Consider the following 19,183-nt stretch of genomic DNA (forward strand, 5'->3'; position numbering starts at 1 on the left):
ATGAATAGCTATGTTAATTCACACAATAGGGTACAAACTATGTTGACTTGTACAATCAAATTCGAAATGTTAGTTATATTAGATTAATTCAACCATTAGGGAAATCCCTTCCACCCTTATATATCGCTAACTAAAACAACATGTTTTCATACTTGAGGATTATGAAATTATCTTATCTCAACTTTCTTGATTGAAAGATATTATGATATAAGAAGTGGTCTGATGAAATATAGTATTATACTATATAAAGTACTAGTATGACCTGTAAATGTGTAGTTTGAGTATAAAGCCCTTTTCGGAAATTTTCACATACCAAAATAATTTTTTATAATTGTGTTGCTTACAAGTTACAACAAGGTTTTTGAAAGAGAAATGAACACAAGCTTGAAGCCTATTTTTAAATCTATTTCTTGTATCCAGATTTTTTTATTTCTTTCATACTCCTCAAAGTTGACCCCAAAGTTAATACAATCCTGTCTACCAAAGTGACACCACAGTTAGATTGCCAAAGTGACACCAAAGTTAATACAACCCTGTTTGCTAAACTGACACCAACATTAATACAGCCATCTTTGTAGTTAGGACACAAGGAACTTTGATACCATGCCATGCAAAGCAAATAAATACATCAAGAAAACAATGAAAACAAACAAAACAAAACAAAACAAAACAAAACATGAATATCCACAAAACAAGCACAACAAAGATAACAAGAACTATTACACATTTCACTGCTGTCAGACTACAATTATATCTATAAGAAATACTGACTAACTGTCAACTTTTCCACTATCATACAGTTTATAGCATTCATATTTTCATTAGCTTTCAGTAGAAAATACACAACATGGTTGGGCAAACTGAAATGAAAGTCATTCAGAATCGACAAATCTACAATAATCAGTGCCCACTTTATACTTAGACATTAATAAAAATAAGTATAGTCTTGCTTCAATAAGCCCATGACCTTTATCATGGTCTGAACAAAACTAATCCACATCTGTTGTTAATGCATGGATTTTAGACATAATTTAGGTTACTAGTTCTAACCTATGGCAATAGTATTAACAAAATAAACTTATTTATGACACTCGTGGTGTGAGGATGTTGTATGTAATCCCAAGATTAGAGGCAATTAGCTGATTGTATATGGTTCACTGCATGTAGATAGACAACCTTGATACTTAAGTCATACTAGTACTTATGACATTCCACTTAGTGCATCATTGTCATGCCCATAAGCTGTAACAAGAACTGACATTACTTCAGGGGTTGGGGAACTTTCTTTCCTGAACTTACAACATGATGATCAGATAAACATAGCATTTACCTCAACATCCAAAACATTACAATTTACATTATACAATGATTTTATGGTGTTATCTTTAATCTATGAACACATAATATTGTAGTACTAAGGTTCTGCACATTTTACTGTACGGCTATCAGACTTTACACAGACATGCACACAAATACATACAGACAGACAGACAGATATGCATACGCACGCACGCACACACGCACACACACACACACACACACACAACACATATAAAGATACATACACGCACACACGCACACGCACACGCACACACACACACACACACACACACACACACACACACACACACACACACACACTACATATAAAGATATATGCATGGCATAGCAAAGCTCCAAACCCTGTTACAAACCTATATAACCCTAGTCCATTACATGTAACTAACCCCTGCTAGATACTACATAGAACACACAGTGTTAATGGTGGGGGGCAGCAAGGTAAGGTTTACCTGGAATTTATCTAACGTATACAACAGTTCATTATGGTTATCATCACTTGCAGGTTCATTTACATACTCATCCTGTAACAAGGTAGAACAGTAGTGCTACATCAGCTTTGTACATGTCAATCACCTGCCACCTTTCTTTGCTTGACAAATCAAAATTCAGAGCTGACACATGTGACATCAATCAGCCAATCAAGTGATTTTGTGGCATGGCTATCACTAATGAAAATTTGTTGACATCACCAGTGTGTAGTTTGTTGCCTTTGGATTTCAGTACATGTTCAGCTCACTACTTGCAAAGTAAGATGGCAGATGAACAGTTTCCCTAGTTCTTTATGTATGAGACTTTGGTGATAGGTAACCGGCACAGGAAATATTCTTCAAACATAATCTAAAGATTTTTAAAGAACCTAACATCCAAAGTCATCCCACATAAAAGACTCAGGTGAAACAATAAACACACAATATAATAAAGAGGGTGAAATGTGACATTGTATTATAAATGGTATAATTTCGGAGAGCGTACAATGAAATATGACCCAATAATGAGTTTATACTCTTTTTTTTTAGCCATCAATTATTATTTTAATGCATGACTAGTAATGAAAATGGGAAAGTAAAATGTCATTTCCTGTCAATTATATCCACATAATATTTGGGTCAGAAGTCTACTTGTCTATAGTATTATATATAATTAGGTATATGAACTTATGGTGTACTTTATACAACACTATGCTAACAAGCCTTCCCATTGTTCAAATGTACTGCCAGTCCTTAACATTCAGTGGTTGGATATCATTATAACCCCCTCCCCCTTCCTGCCCCTCCTGAAACTATCATATGATGAAAGACTGCTGAAGTACATGTTACAAGTGTTGTTGTTAAAAGGTTGACTGAGGCAGGCATGGCAGGAGTAATAGCTTTGTAACTGTGTTCCAAACAATGACATGTATCTACATTTTGTAATAATGTAAACAACATCACATATCTTATTTTGTAGCCATTTGACAAACACACGGTAACATACATACCATATTTCCCCTAATCTCCATCTTATAGCCTCTATCAGTGTCTTCTATAGAGATATCATCCACAGCAGACAAGATCCGTGTCACACTAGATTTATCACTCAGTCTACCTTCTCTTTGTTTCTTTCTGTAAATGTCACCTTGTACCCACATACTGGCTTGTTTTCTGTAAAGGTCAACAACACATCATTGTTAATAATGAAGTAATTACAATCCATCCTACTGGACTTGCTGTTGCTTTGGCAACAGTTTCACGTCCTATCCTGGATGCTTCTTTAGGCCGACTCATGATCTAATGACAGATGGTTGGTGACACCTGACGGAGTAGAACAGCAAGTGCAGTAGGATAGATTGTAATTATTTCGTTATCAACTACATACCTGGATGATTGAGAACATTCATAGACAAACACATCATTGTGTTAATATTCACCATCTACATGTACAACATCCTTGTTGACAATATCAGAATATGGAAGCTTTGTTATATTTACTCAGGCCATGAGATCTTGAGGCCACCCAGATATTATCCTGAAGGTCTTGCAAAAACTTGCTAAACCCATCTGCTGATTGATTTACAATTCCTTCTTGAAACCCTGCTAAATTTGTCTAAACCTTGATCTACTAATTACATGTAACAATCAGATTTGAACTGTTTTAACTTTCACACACGGTCCTGAGATTTGTCATGGTCTCACAATCTCACAATCTCAAGCCTACCTGTAGTTTTCAGACAAACCAAAAAGCTTTGAAAGGTACGCTTGACCACAACCGTGAGTCATATATCTGAGCTAGTAAACACGACACAAACAACACACATCTCCGCTAGACATGATAGATATTAAGGTGTCACTTACTCTTCCAGAAAGTGTTGCTGTGGTCCAATAACTGACCCTGGCCGACATATTCTTAGCCATGCTATACACTCTGCTGCTGTAAATTTGTAATGTTTCATCTTGTAACAGCCTATTAGTGTACCTGTTCTACCAAGACCAGCTGCAACACAAAACAATCATCAAATTAATAACCTGTTTGTCATAAAGTTATACATGCATTTTTTGTAAGATTACATCACTGTCCTCACATATCTGGATGCGTGTAGTCTGTATCACTTCTACATTCAATTCTATCAACCAGGGCAACTGTAGTGGTTTTTTATGAACATGCTGTTTGGTTTGTTTTACAAAATCATGTGTGGGCAGAATGTGATGTAGGGTATATGAGAATTTTCCCAGAGTAGGTATCATGTCTATATTCACACCATTAATTTTCAAAACAATACCATGTGTATTCTTAGTGACATTTCTGAAAATCAAATATCTTTGAGTACAAATGGTGTATTTTTTATGGACCACACTATTTATCAATTTGGTGTGATGACGATTTAGTGTAACTGGTCTAACTGTGAAAGGTGCAGGCAAGAAGAATAGCACTTTACCTTTACAATGCACTGCTATAGCACCTTCTGCATTCTCACAAATTGAGAGAAATTTCTGTACATGTGCATCACTTGGAACACTTCCATCGACAAAGAACAAATCATGGTGATCAAAACCTCCATCTAGAAATCTTTTGGCATCATAGATTTTCTTGTTGAGTCGTATAATTGTTGTAACATTATGTTTCCTAAAATACGGGAAGTAAGCTTCTGGTGCATGGAGTGGGTAACCTGCGTTAACGAAACAAGAAATATGTATGATCTATAAAATGTTGGACTGGTATTTCACAATGTTCTAGCTCTCATAGTTCTCTCCAAGTAAGGTGATGAGGTTACACATGTTGACTTGTCGTCTGTAAAAAACTTCTCACTCATGTCTTTACATGTGACAGTCTTCGGTTGTTAAAACAAAATCAAAGATTACAACCTTTTTGGAATTTTTTTTACTTACCATTTTCTATTTTACTTTTATTATGTGGTCCACTAAATGCCAGGAACTTGTCTGGTACAATCCAGTTGAAATCACCATTTTCAACTCTCTGAAAACAGACATAATATTTTGTCATTTTAGAATTTCTTACTGTATTTTTACTGTAAGAGGGTACCAGTCACTTTCATACTTGGTACTTGTAACACCATTTTGCCTCAATCATACCATGTGGTCAATATAGAACAAGTGGTTGACTTATTCTCACATACACCTACAGTACTGCATGTGCAGTGCATGGAATAGAAGTCATGGTGTTAACCAAGAAATCAAATATCTATGGTAACAGTCTATGTCAGGTATTACAAATAAGAACCAATCTGTAACAGTGTATTAAGGTTAGACAATATTTGATACACTGATTCATCTATGAAGGTCAGTCGGCTGGTTGAAATATATCAAGTAACACTACAAGTGTAAACATGACAATACCAGTGTTACTAGTATTACTAGTACTAAAGTTACTAACAGAGTTGTACAGCCTAGTGTACAATTGTAAGTGATACTTTACAAACGGAAATAGTCTCACACATCATTACCTGTTCTACTATCAATTAACATTTTGTTATTATTTGTAAAACTGACATCACTATGAACTGATCCCTAAATATCAGTACAGAGGAAGCCAGACGAATTTACAACACAAATACAACTAGCAACTGTTTTTGTAACGTAATGTAATGCAATGTAATGTAACGCAGTGCAATGAATAGGGAGAGTTTGAGTGTAAAATTGACAGTCTACCACAGTAGTTTGACTACACGTAAAGTTTCCTGCTAACTTAGCTTCACAATTTCTGTAATTTACTGCCATTTACATTATTCTCCCCCTTGATGACTCATTGATAGAATGACTATATATAATTTCTATTCAGTTTCCCTTTCATACCATTTCTGACAGTGTTTCATGTAATTGCACTACTGTACACTATGTGTAGTCATTATCCAACAGTTAAGTCTTCATGACTTGCTACATTTGCACAATGACTTGATTAAACAGTGAATGGTAGGTGCCTTCATGGGGGGGTTTGACTGACATAACTGTAAAGTGTAATACAAAGAATAAACAATACCCAGAACCAGTTTCTGTTCAACTAACTATGAATGTTATAATTGCTTGAAAATATGACATTGAAATTGGTTGGTCACATTCATGAATAAATTGAAGACTTCACACTTCAATGATTTCTGACGTGAACTTTAATGAAATGTCAATTTTTCACAAGTAATTTCATAATGACAACTGACAGGGTTATTGTGAATATTGCATTTGTTAAGTATTCAACCAGTTAACTCACATACAAAGTGTCAAATGAATTCAGTGTACTTTTGGTATTCAGCCAGTATATCGTAACATACATACTATATACAAGGTGACTGTTGGCACTTTCATTTGTTTCCACCAAAGACATGCTTTGTTCCATCAAATGTTTACAATATCCAATTTTCATATATATTTTCATATTGAAACTTGAAATAAAGATTGGAAAAACTTTACTGCTCATACTTTCACTGTTTGATTGTACGTAGTTCGAAATCATACATGTTTAAAAATAAAAGAATCTTAAATTGAATCTCTATTTTATATATGAACGCTTTCACAGCAGAGAAAAACTTAATTAATTTACATATTACTAGGGGTTTTTTGTGACATAGACAACAGTTCCAATCTCACACTACAATCTTTCTATTCATACTTTCTCTTACCCCTTGCAAAGACTTTTATCAACACTAAAACATGGCACAAGGGTCAATTTAAACCTTTCACCATTCATTTTAGGGGATGATCATTTTTATTAAATTGTAATGTCTGATATCCCTTGGGAAATTAACCGTTTCACATGATTAACTTAACAAACAACTCTATAAATAAATTATCAGTTATTAAATGTTGAAATATCATTTCCCTGCCCATACTGAATTATTTTCCAGTCTGTATACTGAATTATCTTGTGTTGGCTGAAAAATACAGACATGTAAGGAATGAAGGTATAACATATCACCATTATCAAACTACTCAATGGTATATACTGTACATACGCCCACACAACTGTCCTGAGGTATTGGCAGGCTTTGCTATGATAATTTCACAAAAATGAACAAAACCTAGAGTGAACTTTCTCATGTTAGCCTTCGAGCTCTGTTACAATAATCTAATAAGTGAACAAACTAATACACATGCATCTGCAGTTGGTCTGCAAGCTTTGGTTTCAATATTATAACAAATTAACCGATGCGGCGATAGTGTGTTTAAAGTTCATTGAAATGTCACATACTGTATAGTTCATGATCTGAGTTGGGATGCAATCTTTGATACTTACAATGCAGTCAGTTGTGTGTTTTGAGTATATTAAAATGAAATATCAAACAGTGAATAGGCCATGCTCTGATGGATGCAAGCTTTAATACTTACATGCAAGTCAGTTGTGTGTTTCGAATATATTTGAAATGAAATAACACACAGTGCAGTAATATAGTTCATGGTTTATTTGTCAGCCATTTATAAAAATCAATTGTCTAATGGCCCTAATGATATTCCTCTTAGTTATATTAATGTACACATTGATTGCCATAATATACAGTGCACTGCCACAGCATATCAACTTAACAATTTACACCCCCTTTCTCTTCCCAAAATCCACAAGACTACTAGTCTCTCTTTACCTATAGGTAGATCATTCCATTCTCCCTATTTCTACAGACCATTCCATTATTTCAATACTGCTATATACTACTATGTATCTCCTATTGATGTTATCCTAGCAATTATACCAAGTCTTTTATCATTTTTTATTCACTATTACTATTATTCAATTTCTCATTCACCATTAAAAATCTTTAGCATATACCGGTACATACATATATATGTACATACACGTTCACTCTCTTTGTACAAATTATTTCACATCATATTTTGGTATTCATTTTTTTTCTTTTCATATTTTGTTATTCAAATGTTTTTCTATGCCTTTCTATTTTTATCTTTCATTGTTTGTCATTACCCAATAAAACCTGTCTAATTTGCATACTGGATCTTAACAAAATTCCAGTGGGAAGTACTCAGTTCTAGGAAATCAATACAATTATACAAATTATATCAAATTGTACACTTGGACACACAACACAGTTGCTATGGACTATGGACAATGTTAACAAATAGTGTACATTACACTAACAATGAGACCACAGTTACATTTTGTGTTAACAGTAATATTGCTGACTATGCATTTTTTTACATGACAACATGTATGACTGTCCTTACCATGCAACATGGTTCTTGTAATTCTATTTGCATGGTCATATCATGTACATACGTTAGGAATAATCACTATCTGAATTCTGGTGTATATTGTAACACATGGAGTCAAATACCTTGAACACAGTCATTTGATACACCACTAAATTTACAGTGTGTTATTGAGATTAACTACTGTACTGTTTCAACTCACAGTAATAATACTGTGAATATTACCAGTAATAATATTATATTTAACAGTATAGAGCATAGACTTTACGATATGTTGTGTTGTTCAGCCCTATCAGGTTTCTCAACCACAACATGGCACTATGTAGAGGAGTAAATAAGTAACACACAGATATATGGATAGTTGTGGTCAGTAATAACTGATAGTGACACTAACATTCCAACTCACCATACAAAGTAATGACTGGTGTTTAAATCCAATCCAACTCACCTCATAATGTTCATATTCCTCCACATCAAAGGTATCAAAGTGAAAGAAACCACTTTCTAGAGCTTTGTTTATTGCCTTTAGACAGTCTAGTAGAGTCAGGTTATATGAACACGTACCAAATGATGCATCCCTGTAAATAGAGAAAAGAAGAGTAAGTCTCTTAAAACATGTACAGGGGGTACTAAATGATGCATCCCTGTAATACAGAGTAACAGAGAACAGGAAGTCATGTACAGGGGTACTAAATGATGCATCCCTGTAATACAGAGTAACAGAGAACAGGAAGTCATGTACAGGGGTACTAAATGATGCATCCCTGTAATACAGAGTAACAGAGAACAGGAAGTCATGTACAGGGGTACCAAATGATGCATCCCTGTAATACAGAGTAACAGAGAATAGGAAGTCATGTACAGGGGTACCAAATGATGCATCCCTGTAATACAGAGTAACAGAGAACAGGAAGTCATGTATAGGGGTACTAAATGATGCATCCCTATAATACAGAGTAACAGAGAACAGAAGTCATGTACATGGGTACTAAATGATGCATCCCTGTAATACAGAGTAACAGAGAACAGGAAGTCATGTACAGGGGGGTAGCAAATGATGCATCCCTGTAATAGAGAGAACAATGCATCCCTGAAATAGAACGATGCATCCCTGTAATAGAGAGAATGATGCATCACTATAATCACTAATGGAACACTGAGCAGGCTAGTATAAATGTTGCCACATATTTACACCCAGATTTCTTGTTGTCAAGGAACTAGATACAATGAAACAATGCCCAAGTGAGAAGAAAAACACAACATTCCTGAATAAGATACAGATATATGAGTCGTGTAAAAGTAGTGATTGGACATGGAGAAAGATTTTGTCTTGATTTGAAATGAATTGTATGATTTATAACTTACTCAGAACACAAAGCACAAAATGCCAAACATGTACATTATGTTGGTTGTTTGAATACATGTTAACTTATATAGTATGGTATGATTTTTGCTTGAGATGTTACTTGGAGTAACGTCAACATTTTTGAACAATTGACGTTTTTCTCTTTTCACTGACACTTACTTCACTCCATTCATTCATTCATTCACTCTCAATATTTAAGCATAAATGGCCATAACAATACATAGAAAACAAGGAAACACACATGCATGATACAGCTCCTCTATCAGCACATATCTAGTATACTTTACATGTAAACATTGACATAAATATTACCATTCACACACTGAGTGTTCACATACACCTAATAATCATAAAGCACACTATCTATATATCAGTCAAAAGTCATTCCAATATTGAAGACATACAAGGACTATCCTTGTACTAAATAAACAGTCTTTGTAATAGTTAGTATACACTGGACACCCACAACAAATATATATATACAGTAGGTTATACAAGTAAAACTCATTACTAAGATACACACCATTATGTCTTAGAGTTGTAGTGTACACTAGAATAACTACTTTGAAGATTTGTAATGCTAATGACTTACATGTAAAGTTTGAAACACAATCCATTCTAGTCATTTTCCAGAACTGACACACCTCCCTACTATCTCTGCACTTTCCAGAACTGCCCAGTTCCAACATTTCCAGAACTGACACACCCAACCTTCATTTTACAGAACTGACAGTAGGTCTTACATGTAAATTCCATTCATTTTTTCCACTCAGTGACACTTTCTTTTTCCTTCATTTTCTGGCTATCACTAACACACCTTCCTTTCCGTCACTACTTGAACAGACATAGAACTGCCATACCATCTATATCTTCCATATTATAATTAAGACAGTCTTATATGTCCAGGGAAAAGGAAATACTTCTCAACCTTGATACATTGGAGCCATTTAGAATCAATAACCAATTTGCATTATTCATCAATCCCACCAGATTCAATTACAATGGCATTTTCAAGCATGTTTGCGTTGATTGCACAAAGTGCTGTGATCTGTTCTGCACTGCATTAACTGTTTGGTTTGAGTCATTTCAAATGTTGACCACCATATACAGGCTAAAGAGTAATTTGCTAAAAAAAAATCCGTTTTTAATTATAACCAAGTGGATTTGAATGATGTATTATCATTTTCAATAGTAATACACCAGCTATGTGTCACATGACACTTTATCAAGTTTATGGACTACAACAGGCCTGATGTGTTTGTGTCACACATGGCACTGTGTGGAAGGCAAGTCATGATGGTGAATATTGTGTCATAGGAAGAATGGAACCAGAAGAGGAATATATTTCAAAATTCTGGTAAAACAATAACAAATAGCATGCTGTCATTATGATCTGAAATCAGTGTCCATCAATAATTACAAAAGTTTAAATTTGAAAATTTGTTTTACAACTCGTGTATTTGGGAATCACACAGTGACTATTGATGGTATTCTGTAATGTTGATGTTAAACGAACAAATCACACACATTGTAGAATAAATACCAATATGTATAAATATATAAATACATGGATAGAGTCCTTCCTACAGCATCTAGTGACATTAGTGTATAATTCTATGGATTAAATACCACATGTATTTGTATACAGGAAGTAGTGGCTAAATTAAAACTGTACACAGTAAGCCTGGTATTTCCTTTTTAATATCAAGCCATGTCAGCAGATATGCAGTTATACAACGTCTGTACACTCCATGTCTACAACAGTCATCTCACAATGTATCTACATTGATATCAGTTCCCAGCTTATATCACAACCATTTCACAATGTGTCAATTCTAAAATTGGATACAATCAGTACAAAGTTTACAAAATTGTAATTTCCCATTGTGTATTTATACACTAATAATACAAAGACATCAAATGCCATTCCACAACACAGTTATTTCACAATGTTTGCACACTAAAATGACAAACTCAAAGATTGATAAGATCCCAGTCAAAAGTTAATCAATATGAAGACAACATCCTTTTAACTGTTAATACTTGAATACATAGTTACCTGACTAGCTATCCCTCTAGTATTAACTAGACAAAGAATAGAGAGAAAAGTCAATTTCAGAAAATGTATTTCTTTGAAGTTTTCTTTTCATATGTGCTTTAAATTTAAGTATGTGGTAGCATGACACATCCTTCATTTTGACTATACCTTTGGTATGTTTGTTTTTTTAAATGTTGTCTACTGCCTTGTCATTATAGGTACAGAAACCCTGAACTATACCCTTTCTGTGACAATCTATAGCATTGTTACTATTGTGGGTTTTAAATGTATTGTTTGGCATTTTGCCTTTGCAGGCTACATTGCGATAATCATGGATTCTGTGAATTGAGGTAACGCAGCAACCATCATATGTATTTGGTGGACTGTTGAAACAATTATGTGACTCCCCCACAATGGTAACTGATCATTTGTCATTCTTCAAACTTAGCTATAAATCAGTATGGGAGTGTGTGTGTGGCTAAAGTTCAGCAGTGGACACCTTATCACCTGGACACAAGCCAAGACGGCCTTCATCACATGTTTGTTGTATGCAATGACCTTTCTCTTCGGTTAACTGATATACTTTAAGACTGAGATTACCCAATGAGAAATATAAAGTTTATTACAACCATTAAAATTTTACCAAACTCCACTCACTCTTATAAAAAAATTACGAAACTTGTCACCAAGGAATACCACATACCAAAGATATGACCATCATTTCAAATAATAAACTAATTTACATAACAAAGGTAGTTTGACATCTTTGAAGTAGAAAGCGGTATCACCTGGTAACAGTGGATACCGGCCATTGGTACCAGCAGTAGTAGCGTGTACAGTTATGTACATATCATGGTGAGCAACAATATAAAGGAACAAATAGCTTCTGAGAAATGTCTCCCCAATAATTTAACCAGTCTTGCATAAAGTTAGTCTAGATGCCAATGTGGCCAGATCAAAATGATGCCGTATAGGAATTAGAATAACATAAAGCATGAATTATTCAAATTATTCAAGTGATGGGCTAAATAATACATACAAATATATACCTAATGTATTTGGTTCTGTTTGATAATGTGTAAACCACTTTTTCAGTTATCAAGCAAATGTCAGAGTGGTACAGAAGTATCTAGTGAAATACCACAGATGCTAACGAAAACAAACAAACCACCTCTGCTTCCTAAACCTACAACAGCATGTAGTATAATACTGTAGTGGGATCCATGACAAGTTTAGGAAGAACAGTAGGTATTTCCAAGGTTATCAATTATATAGCTATAAAAAAAAAAACTTAAATCCTTCAAGTATAGGTACTTTGCTATTGCTGTGAATAATGGATTTAAAACTTCAAAGAACCATTCCTTTTCAGTCTGACCTTTATATCCTATTATGTACCACACACCCAGTTTTAACCCTGCCATCTATCAATTACAATGAATTGTTCATCTCCTCACTACAGCTACTTCTTGTATATACTTGGATTTATATTAACAATGGTTGGCATCTACGACTATGAATTTAAGGTTTTACAAAACAGTTCAACTACTTCACAATAGAAACTTTGTTACAAGGTAGTCGAGTTCCTTTTTCATGATCAATGTCAGCTTGGCATAAATACCGACATTTGCTCTCTTCTCTACAGATAACATTGATAATTACAGAAAAGGTGTTTGGTATTTGGTTCACTTTATCATCTACTTGATACTAAAACAAAAACTCTAAAGACCCTAAATATATACTTGAAAGAGGACCATTGATTCTACACTCTTCAAATACATTTCTGATAATATAATAGCAGACATTCCTTGGAAGCAAATCCACAAACTCTGACAAGAAAACATCAATATACATGTACAAAGCAACTCTACAGACAGCAAAATCAAAATGTCTACCAATTGAAATATGTTCTGTTTCTGATCTATTATTACTACATACAAGTCAGCTGCAGTCGTGATGTCAGCTCACTGTATTCTTTGGTTTCTAAACTAGGAATAAATCATTATCAAAGGTCAGAGTAAAACTAACGTAAGACTAATCCACATAGTTATTTCACTATCCAGCCTCCACCACAAACATTGGTACAGCCAACAAGTACAAGTAGTACACATACAAGGTAGCAAGGTTCAAAGCAATACCTCAGAATGTCATAACATTAGCATTGTTTTTTGGGTTACCCAGTTAAACACTTGCATAACTCAACTGTTATCATCAATTCATACCAGTGTTTTTTATTGGTTGACAAGGTAGCAAAATCTATCTGAGTGCCACTGACTGGTCACCATGGTTACGAAACCCAATTGCAACAAAGCTGTGTCTGGAAACTACAGCTGTTATACAAAGTACGACATGTCACTCTCTGTTACCAGGGTTTTAAAATGTTTGGGAAATATCTTGAACGCGACAACGTAATATTGTCAACATAAACGATTGCTAGACACAATAATTTGTAAGTAAGAAGAGTGTCATTCATTTTGACTACCGAACAACGCAGGTTTTCCCTGGGTACTCCGGTTTCCTCCTGCATTAACACTGAACCCATGAGGGATGGCCCTCACTGGACTTCTTGGGAGACAAGTGTTTATATGCTTAAAGAACTATTCAGTATAAATAAAGATTATTATTATTATTATTATTATTATTATTATTATTATTATTATTATTATTATAATTTAAAACAACGAAATGGCCAAATTTATAATTAAATATGACATTTCTACAAGTAAATTTCAGGAAGTAGCACATGAAAAGATCATCAGGTTTCATTCAGAAGAGTTGGATTTTGATAAGGTATGACATTCAAAATATCAAAAGGGAGCCTGAACATGAAGTGAACAAACAAGCACGCACGCACACATGGAGGGATGGAGGCCTGGTTGGCTGGCTGGCCGGGCATCGCCATTGCCAGGCCCGCCAAATGTCAAAGTGGTATGCATTTTATGAAGAATAGGGTTTCCCACAGTACAACATTCACAATATAGAAGTTATACATAATTTAAAGTCGTTGTCTTGATTTTACATGACTGTTGTTAATCATGGTAGATCAAACTGGAACAACAGGTGTGGCTTGTGTACAACTTTATCATTACATGAAAATGTAATCTCTCAGAAGATAAAGTATGCTGGTGTGTACAACAAAGGCACTGAGTCACTCTTTGACAGACTCTATTCTAGAACAGAGTGAAAGACCTGTTTGACAGTGACAATTGTAATAATGCCAGTAAATAACCCAGTTCTAAATGATGGTTGAAAACTGAGATGTAGGTATACTGACAGGGTGCCACTTGAACACTTGAAAAGGTCATACCCAATAAGACTGGATAGTCACATAAAATTAATTGTACAAATTACTACAATGGGTTTCAAAAATGAAGAAATATTTGGTAGCAAGTAAGGTCATTATACCGTGGGACATTACTTCATTTCAAGACGACCATTCACAGGAAAATTTGGTCATCAAGCTAATGTAATCAATTCAACATTCATACTTTATACAGCCCTGTTGTATCTTCCAATACTGACAGCTACACGACAGACTTCAATGCTTTACTAAGTAACATCTATCACCATGTTTAAAATGGCTAGTATTCAAAATTCACTAATCTGCTTCTTACTGGATGCATCTAGTCTGGATGCCAACATGGTCTCTAACTGTGAGTGGAGGTGTAAATAGTATAGCAACTAGACTAAGATGCATGTAACATCTTCAGGAAAGAGTTCTAGGAATGGTATTTATAGTTGTTGTTCACAACAAAACTTGACAAATATTGAGACAATGCTCTAACAACATGAACACTAATGTATAGTAACTTAACATATAACTGTTGTCTTCCCTTTACATTATTGATTACAGTTTGTTTGATTTCCTTATCTCTACAGATTAGCTACCTGGAATTTCTGATTTTACCATATCTATGAGATCACCTGCTGAAAGCCACCCCCACAAATTTACCTATTCTGGTTTGTAATCTTATGTATCTTACTAAAATATATACAAGTCTGACATGTCTATCAATTTGTCAAGTTTATGATGGTAAACATTCAATTGAAACATATTATTTAGAACACACAGACAGTCCATGGGTCAGCAGTCCGGATGTATAATACATGTATCCTGTTATAAGATACAGCCTAGCTGTTGCTGAAAAAGTGCAGAGCATCAACATTCATTTCTTTAGGGTCTGTAAGGTTAAACTTATATCATACATACATTTTTGTGAAATGTTAGCGACAAAGGATCGCCGTTGTCGAATTTGAAAGACATAAAAGGTCCAGCTTTGTATTGCCATGGCAATTTTATTACATCATCCCCCAAACACAACAGACACAAATAAAGAAAACAAAAACAGATCTTAATCATTCACACAGAAATTTAATGTTCGTTATGTGCAGCCACTTTCCCGATTTTAATATTTATTAATTTCCGACATGAAATGCAAGATTAATTCAAAGACTTCAATGCACAGATATGTGACCTTTGAAACAACACTTTGTTTTTAAGGGAACTAGTTAATTTCTCTTTGTATATCAACAAACCCAAAAGTCATTTTATTCTTAATTCCTTCAATTATCATTCATCAAATACTATCAAATTCAAAGTAATGTATTTACAAATTTAATTAATCTTTGATACCAAAGAATCTGCAAATTAAGTTAGACTTCATCTTGTAAATTCCGGTATGTTATAACAATGTCATGAATGCAGCACTGGGATAAATCCACAATTTTTTCAGCGTACCAAGGGACATGACTACATATACCATTGTAACAAACAACAAGTCTTCATATGTAAAAAAAATACTTTACTTCTGTGTGATTTAAGTAAAATTTGTAAATGAAAAGGTAAAGGTCGGGGTCAAATATAAAGAATTTATACATTTACATATACTAACAGTAATCTCATATCTGATAATACTGGGACAGGTACAATGTACATGTACAATGTACTCAAATGAAGTGGCTAACAACAAACTACACAACCAGTGACGAAAAGTTAATTTCTATGACAATATCTCTTTCAGATCAGTTTTAATATGCTGAATAGACAAACTCTTTTGACATAGCCTGGCTATACACAGACTACAAGTGCTTTAAAGCTATCTCCTAGTAAAAAACAAGCTCCAGTGAGTTTTGAAGTAAGTATACTGGTGAATTAGTCTTGGTAAATGCTAAGAATGCACACACCCAGTGATTACATGAGGATAGTTTCTATAACTGTAACTCCTTCTATTCTGGTGAACACATAAAACAATGAATGCATACAGGTTGTTCTCTGACATACAATGCCCATACATACTATTACTAGTGATCAAATACATCAACTACTATAACAAGCTTAGCTCAATTACCAGGATTTACGTACTTTTCAGGATTTACACAGGATTTCAAGAACATGGTGCACTGCATAGCACTACACAACTACTATTTGTTTTTACCAGTATTGTAAATACCTAGACCGTCACCAAGGCTGTCATTTAACTTGAACAATGCAGAGAATGGGCAGGATGTAACTACAGCAGTACTACTACTAGTATACTATTTATTATGACTCCAAAATACACCAATGTTTCATGAACTCACAATCACATTCAACCTTTTCTATTCTGAACCATGTACACAACTTCATGGAAAAGCCTGCATACCCTATCTCTATCTGATTATATCCTATCTTACTGTTTATCAAGATAGCTATGTTAACCCCATTCTTAACCACAGGTCAGCACACTAACAAAGCTCCAAAACAACAAAATAACCATGACTGTTTGTCAATGCTAGAACTAAGTGTTGACATGACATTGTGTTACCACTTTATCTACAGATTTTTGTCATACCAGTAGTGTTGTCATGAAATACCCCATTGTTGTGTTCAAGGTAAACACGAATCATGTGATGGAGATCCTTTTCATAGATTTGTTGACAGTGTTGTTCAAAGTGAAATTCACATTACACACACTGATATACAGACATTTATACTATATAGTTGAGTATAAAAGCACACAGTAGTTCAGGGTAGTATGACATATGTGCATAGAAACATTAATGGCATGGGTTTACAGGTGTTATCTACAGTGATCAGTGTTCTTGTTAACGGTGGTAAGCAGGTAAAATCTACCTGGGTTACCCTACTGTTTTACTGGGCTTCTCTACCAGAATTATGATAAACTATAATGCTTTGGAAACTGTGCCTGTTTTACCATATTCCCTTTTCCTGTGTGTTGCTTCTTCTTTTACTTAATTATTACAACACTAAATTACCCCTTCTCCTAATACTTCTACACATTTTAAAATATTTCCTTTATTTTTACATTTCCTCCCTTCACACAGTATTAAACCAATCCATCTGCCGAAACCTCCTTCCCCACCGAACACAAGTTCATTTACGTTCATTCTCCTCATTTTCTCTCAAAGAACAAAATCACTTACTTACTATACATATCTCCTTCCCCATCGAACACAAGTCCACATAAGCAGGTAGCGCACTATGGAAATTCTCACTTGCAATACCTACCAACACAGCGTTTAGCAGATCGCCGGCAAAAATTGTGTAGTGTACTACGGGCTGAAAAGCAATTTTTACGACAATCGACTGCCATCTTAACCACAGGGATCAAAATATTTTGATTTTTACTGGCATACTTTTACCAGTAACAACCAACCCATGCAAGGAGTGTGCTATGGCTTATGATATTTTCACACTATTATATACCCCATAATATGGTCTTTGAAGGAGCCAGGAGCGACATCACATTGTTTGTAATATTGCATTCGATGGTGCCAAAAAATACACAGAATTGCTGAAATTATATGAGCTCTGCCATTTTGAAATAACTTCATGTCGGTCGTATTTGATGATCACAGAATAAAACTTGTCGCAGTATGCTAAGTAAGAATTTCCTGAGTGTGATACCTGCTTTACCAACTTCATTCCTTCAACTTATTTACCCTCGCACTCTTCCATTTTCTCTCATAGAACAAAGTCACTTACTTGCCACACACATCCCCCTCCCCATCGAACACAAATCTACTTGCCAACTTCACTCCTTCCCTCAACTAATTTACTCCATTTTCCTCTAAAAAATGAAGTCACTTACCTGAATGGTAAATAAGGAGGATTATTGCCAGCAATTAATGGCCGATATGCTTCTTCTGGAGTTTTCTTTAAATAAATAATCTATTGAGTAAAAGAGAAATGAATTAAAATGGTCAATATCAATAACATTTTCACTTTCCTATGAACTAGTACAACTCTGTGACACCTTATTACATTAAGTTACTACATTCGAGTTTTCTCTTTAATGAAATACTTCCTGTAGTGGTAACCAAGTGAAAATCATGTAGCAAGAACGACTACTAGACTGCTGTTACCATGGCGATCTAAATATAGACACATAACTCACTAATTGAGAACACACAACATACATTGAACTATTCAGTATTCAACATTGTAGTCTCTGCCATGACCAACAAGCACATTGCTTTACAGTAAAATGGTTGACTTGTCAATATTTCAAATAATGGTAGTTTTACACCCTTTGTAGTCTATACACGATCACATAAACTGTCGCATACAAATATGGAAATGGACGCTTGTACTGTGCAAAATATCCATTTTAAATAAGTGATATTCTGTGACTGCATATTTCAGTTTTGATTTCAACAACAAAAAGTTGTCATATTTACAGTGTCAAATGCCAAATATTCTGTACAAGGGGGGAAAGGTCAGTTAATTAAACACATGTTACATGTATTAACCTACTTCTATTGATTAAATTCAACTTCAAATAGCATTGTAGATTA

At 34.5% G+C, this 19,183-nt stretch overlaps 1 protein-coding gene across 5 annotated transcripts in view; it reads right to left on the reverse strand.

Moving 5' to 3' along the window:
- LOC144436061 (dual specificity protein phosphatase CDC14AB-like) overlaps positions 1-19,183 on the reverse strand; it is a 44,805-nt gene that overhangs the window by 15,892 nt on the left and 9,730 nt on the right. For all 5 annotated transcript variants that reach the window (XM_078124719.1, XM_078124721.1, XM_078124722.1 and 2 more), the window contains exons 5-11: positions 18,478-18,557; positions 8,434-8,563; positions 4,704-4,791; positions 4,253-4,483; positions 3,672-3,810; positions 2,819-2,981; positions 1,791-1,862 (exon numbers count right to left, since the gene is read on the reverse strand). In XM_078124719.1, coding sequence (XP_077980845.1) covers positions 1,791-1,862; positions 2,819-2,981; positions 3,672-3,810; positions 4,253-4,483; positions 4,704-4,791; positions 8,434-8,563; positions 18,478-18,557 — 903 coding nt within the window. The remainder of the gene's footprint in view (positions 1-1,790; positions 1,863-2,818; positions 2,982-3,671; positions 3,811-4,252; positions 4,484-4,703; positions 4,792-8,433; positions 8,564-18,477; positions 18,558-19,183) is intronic.

This window comes from Glandiceps talaboti, chromosome 6 (genome assembly GCF_964340395.1).
Source record: "Glandiceps talaboti chromosome 6, keGlaTala1.1, whole genome shotgun sequence".
Classification (NCBI taxonomy): Eukaryota; Metazoa; Hemichordata; class Enteropneusta; family Spengelidae; genus Glandiceps; species Glandiceps talaboti.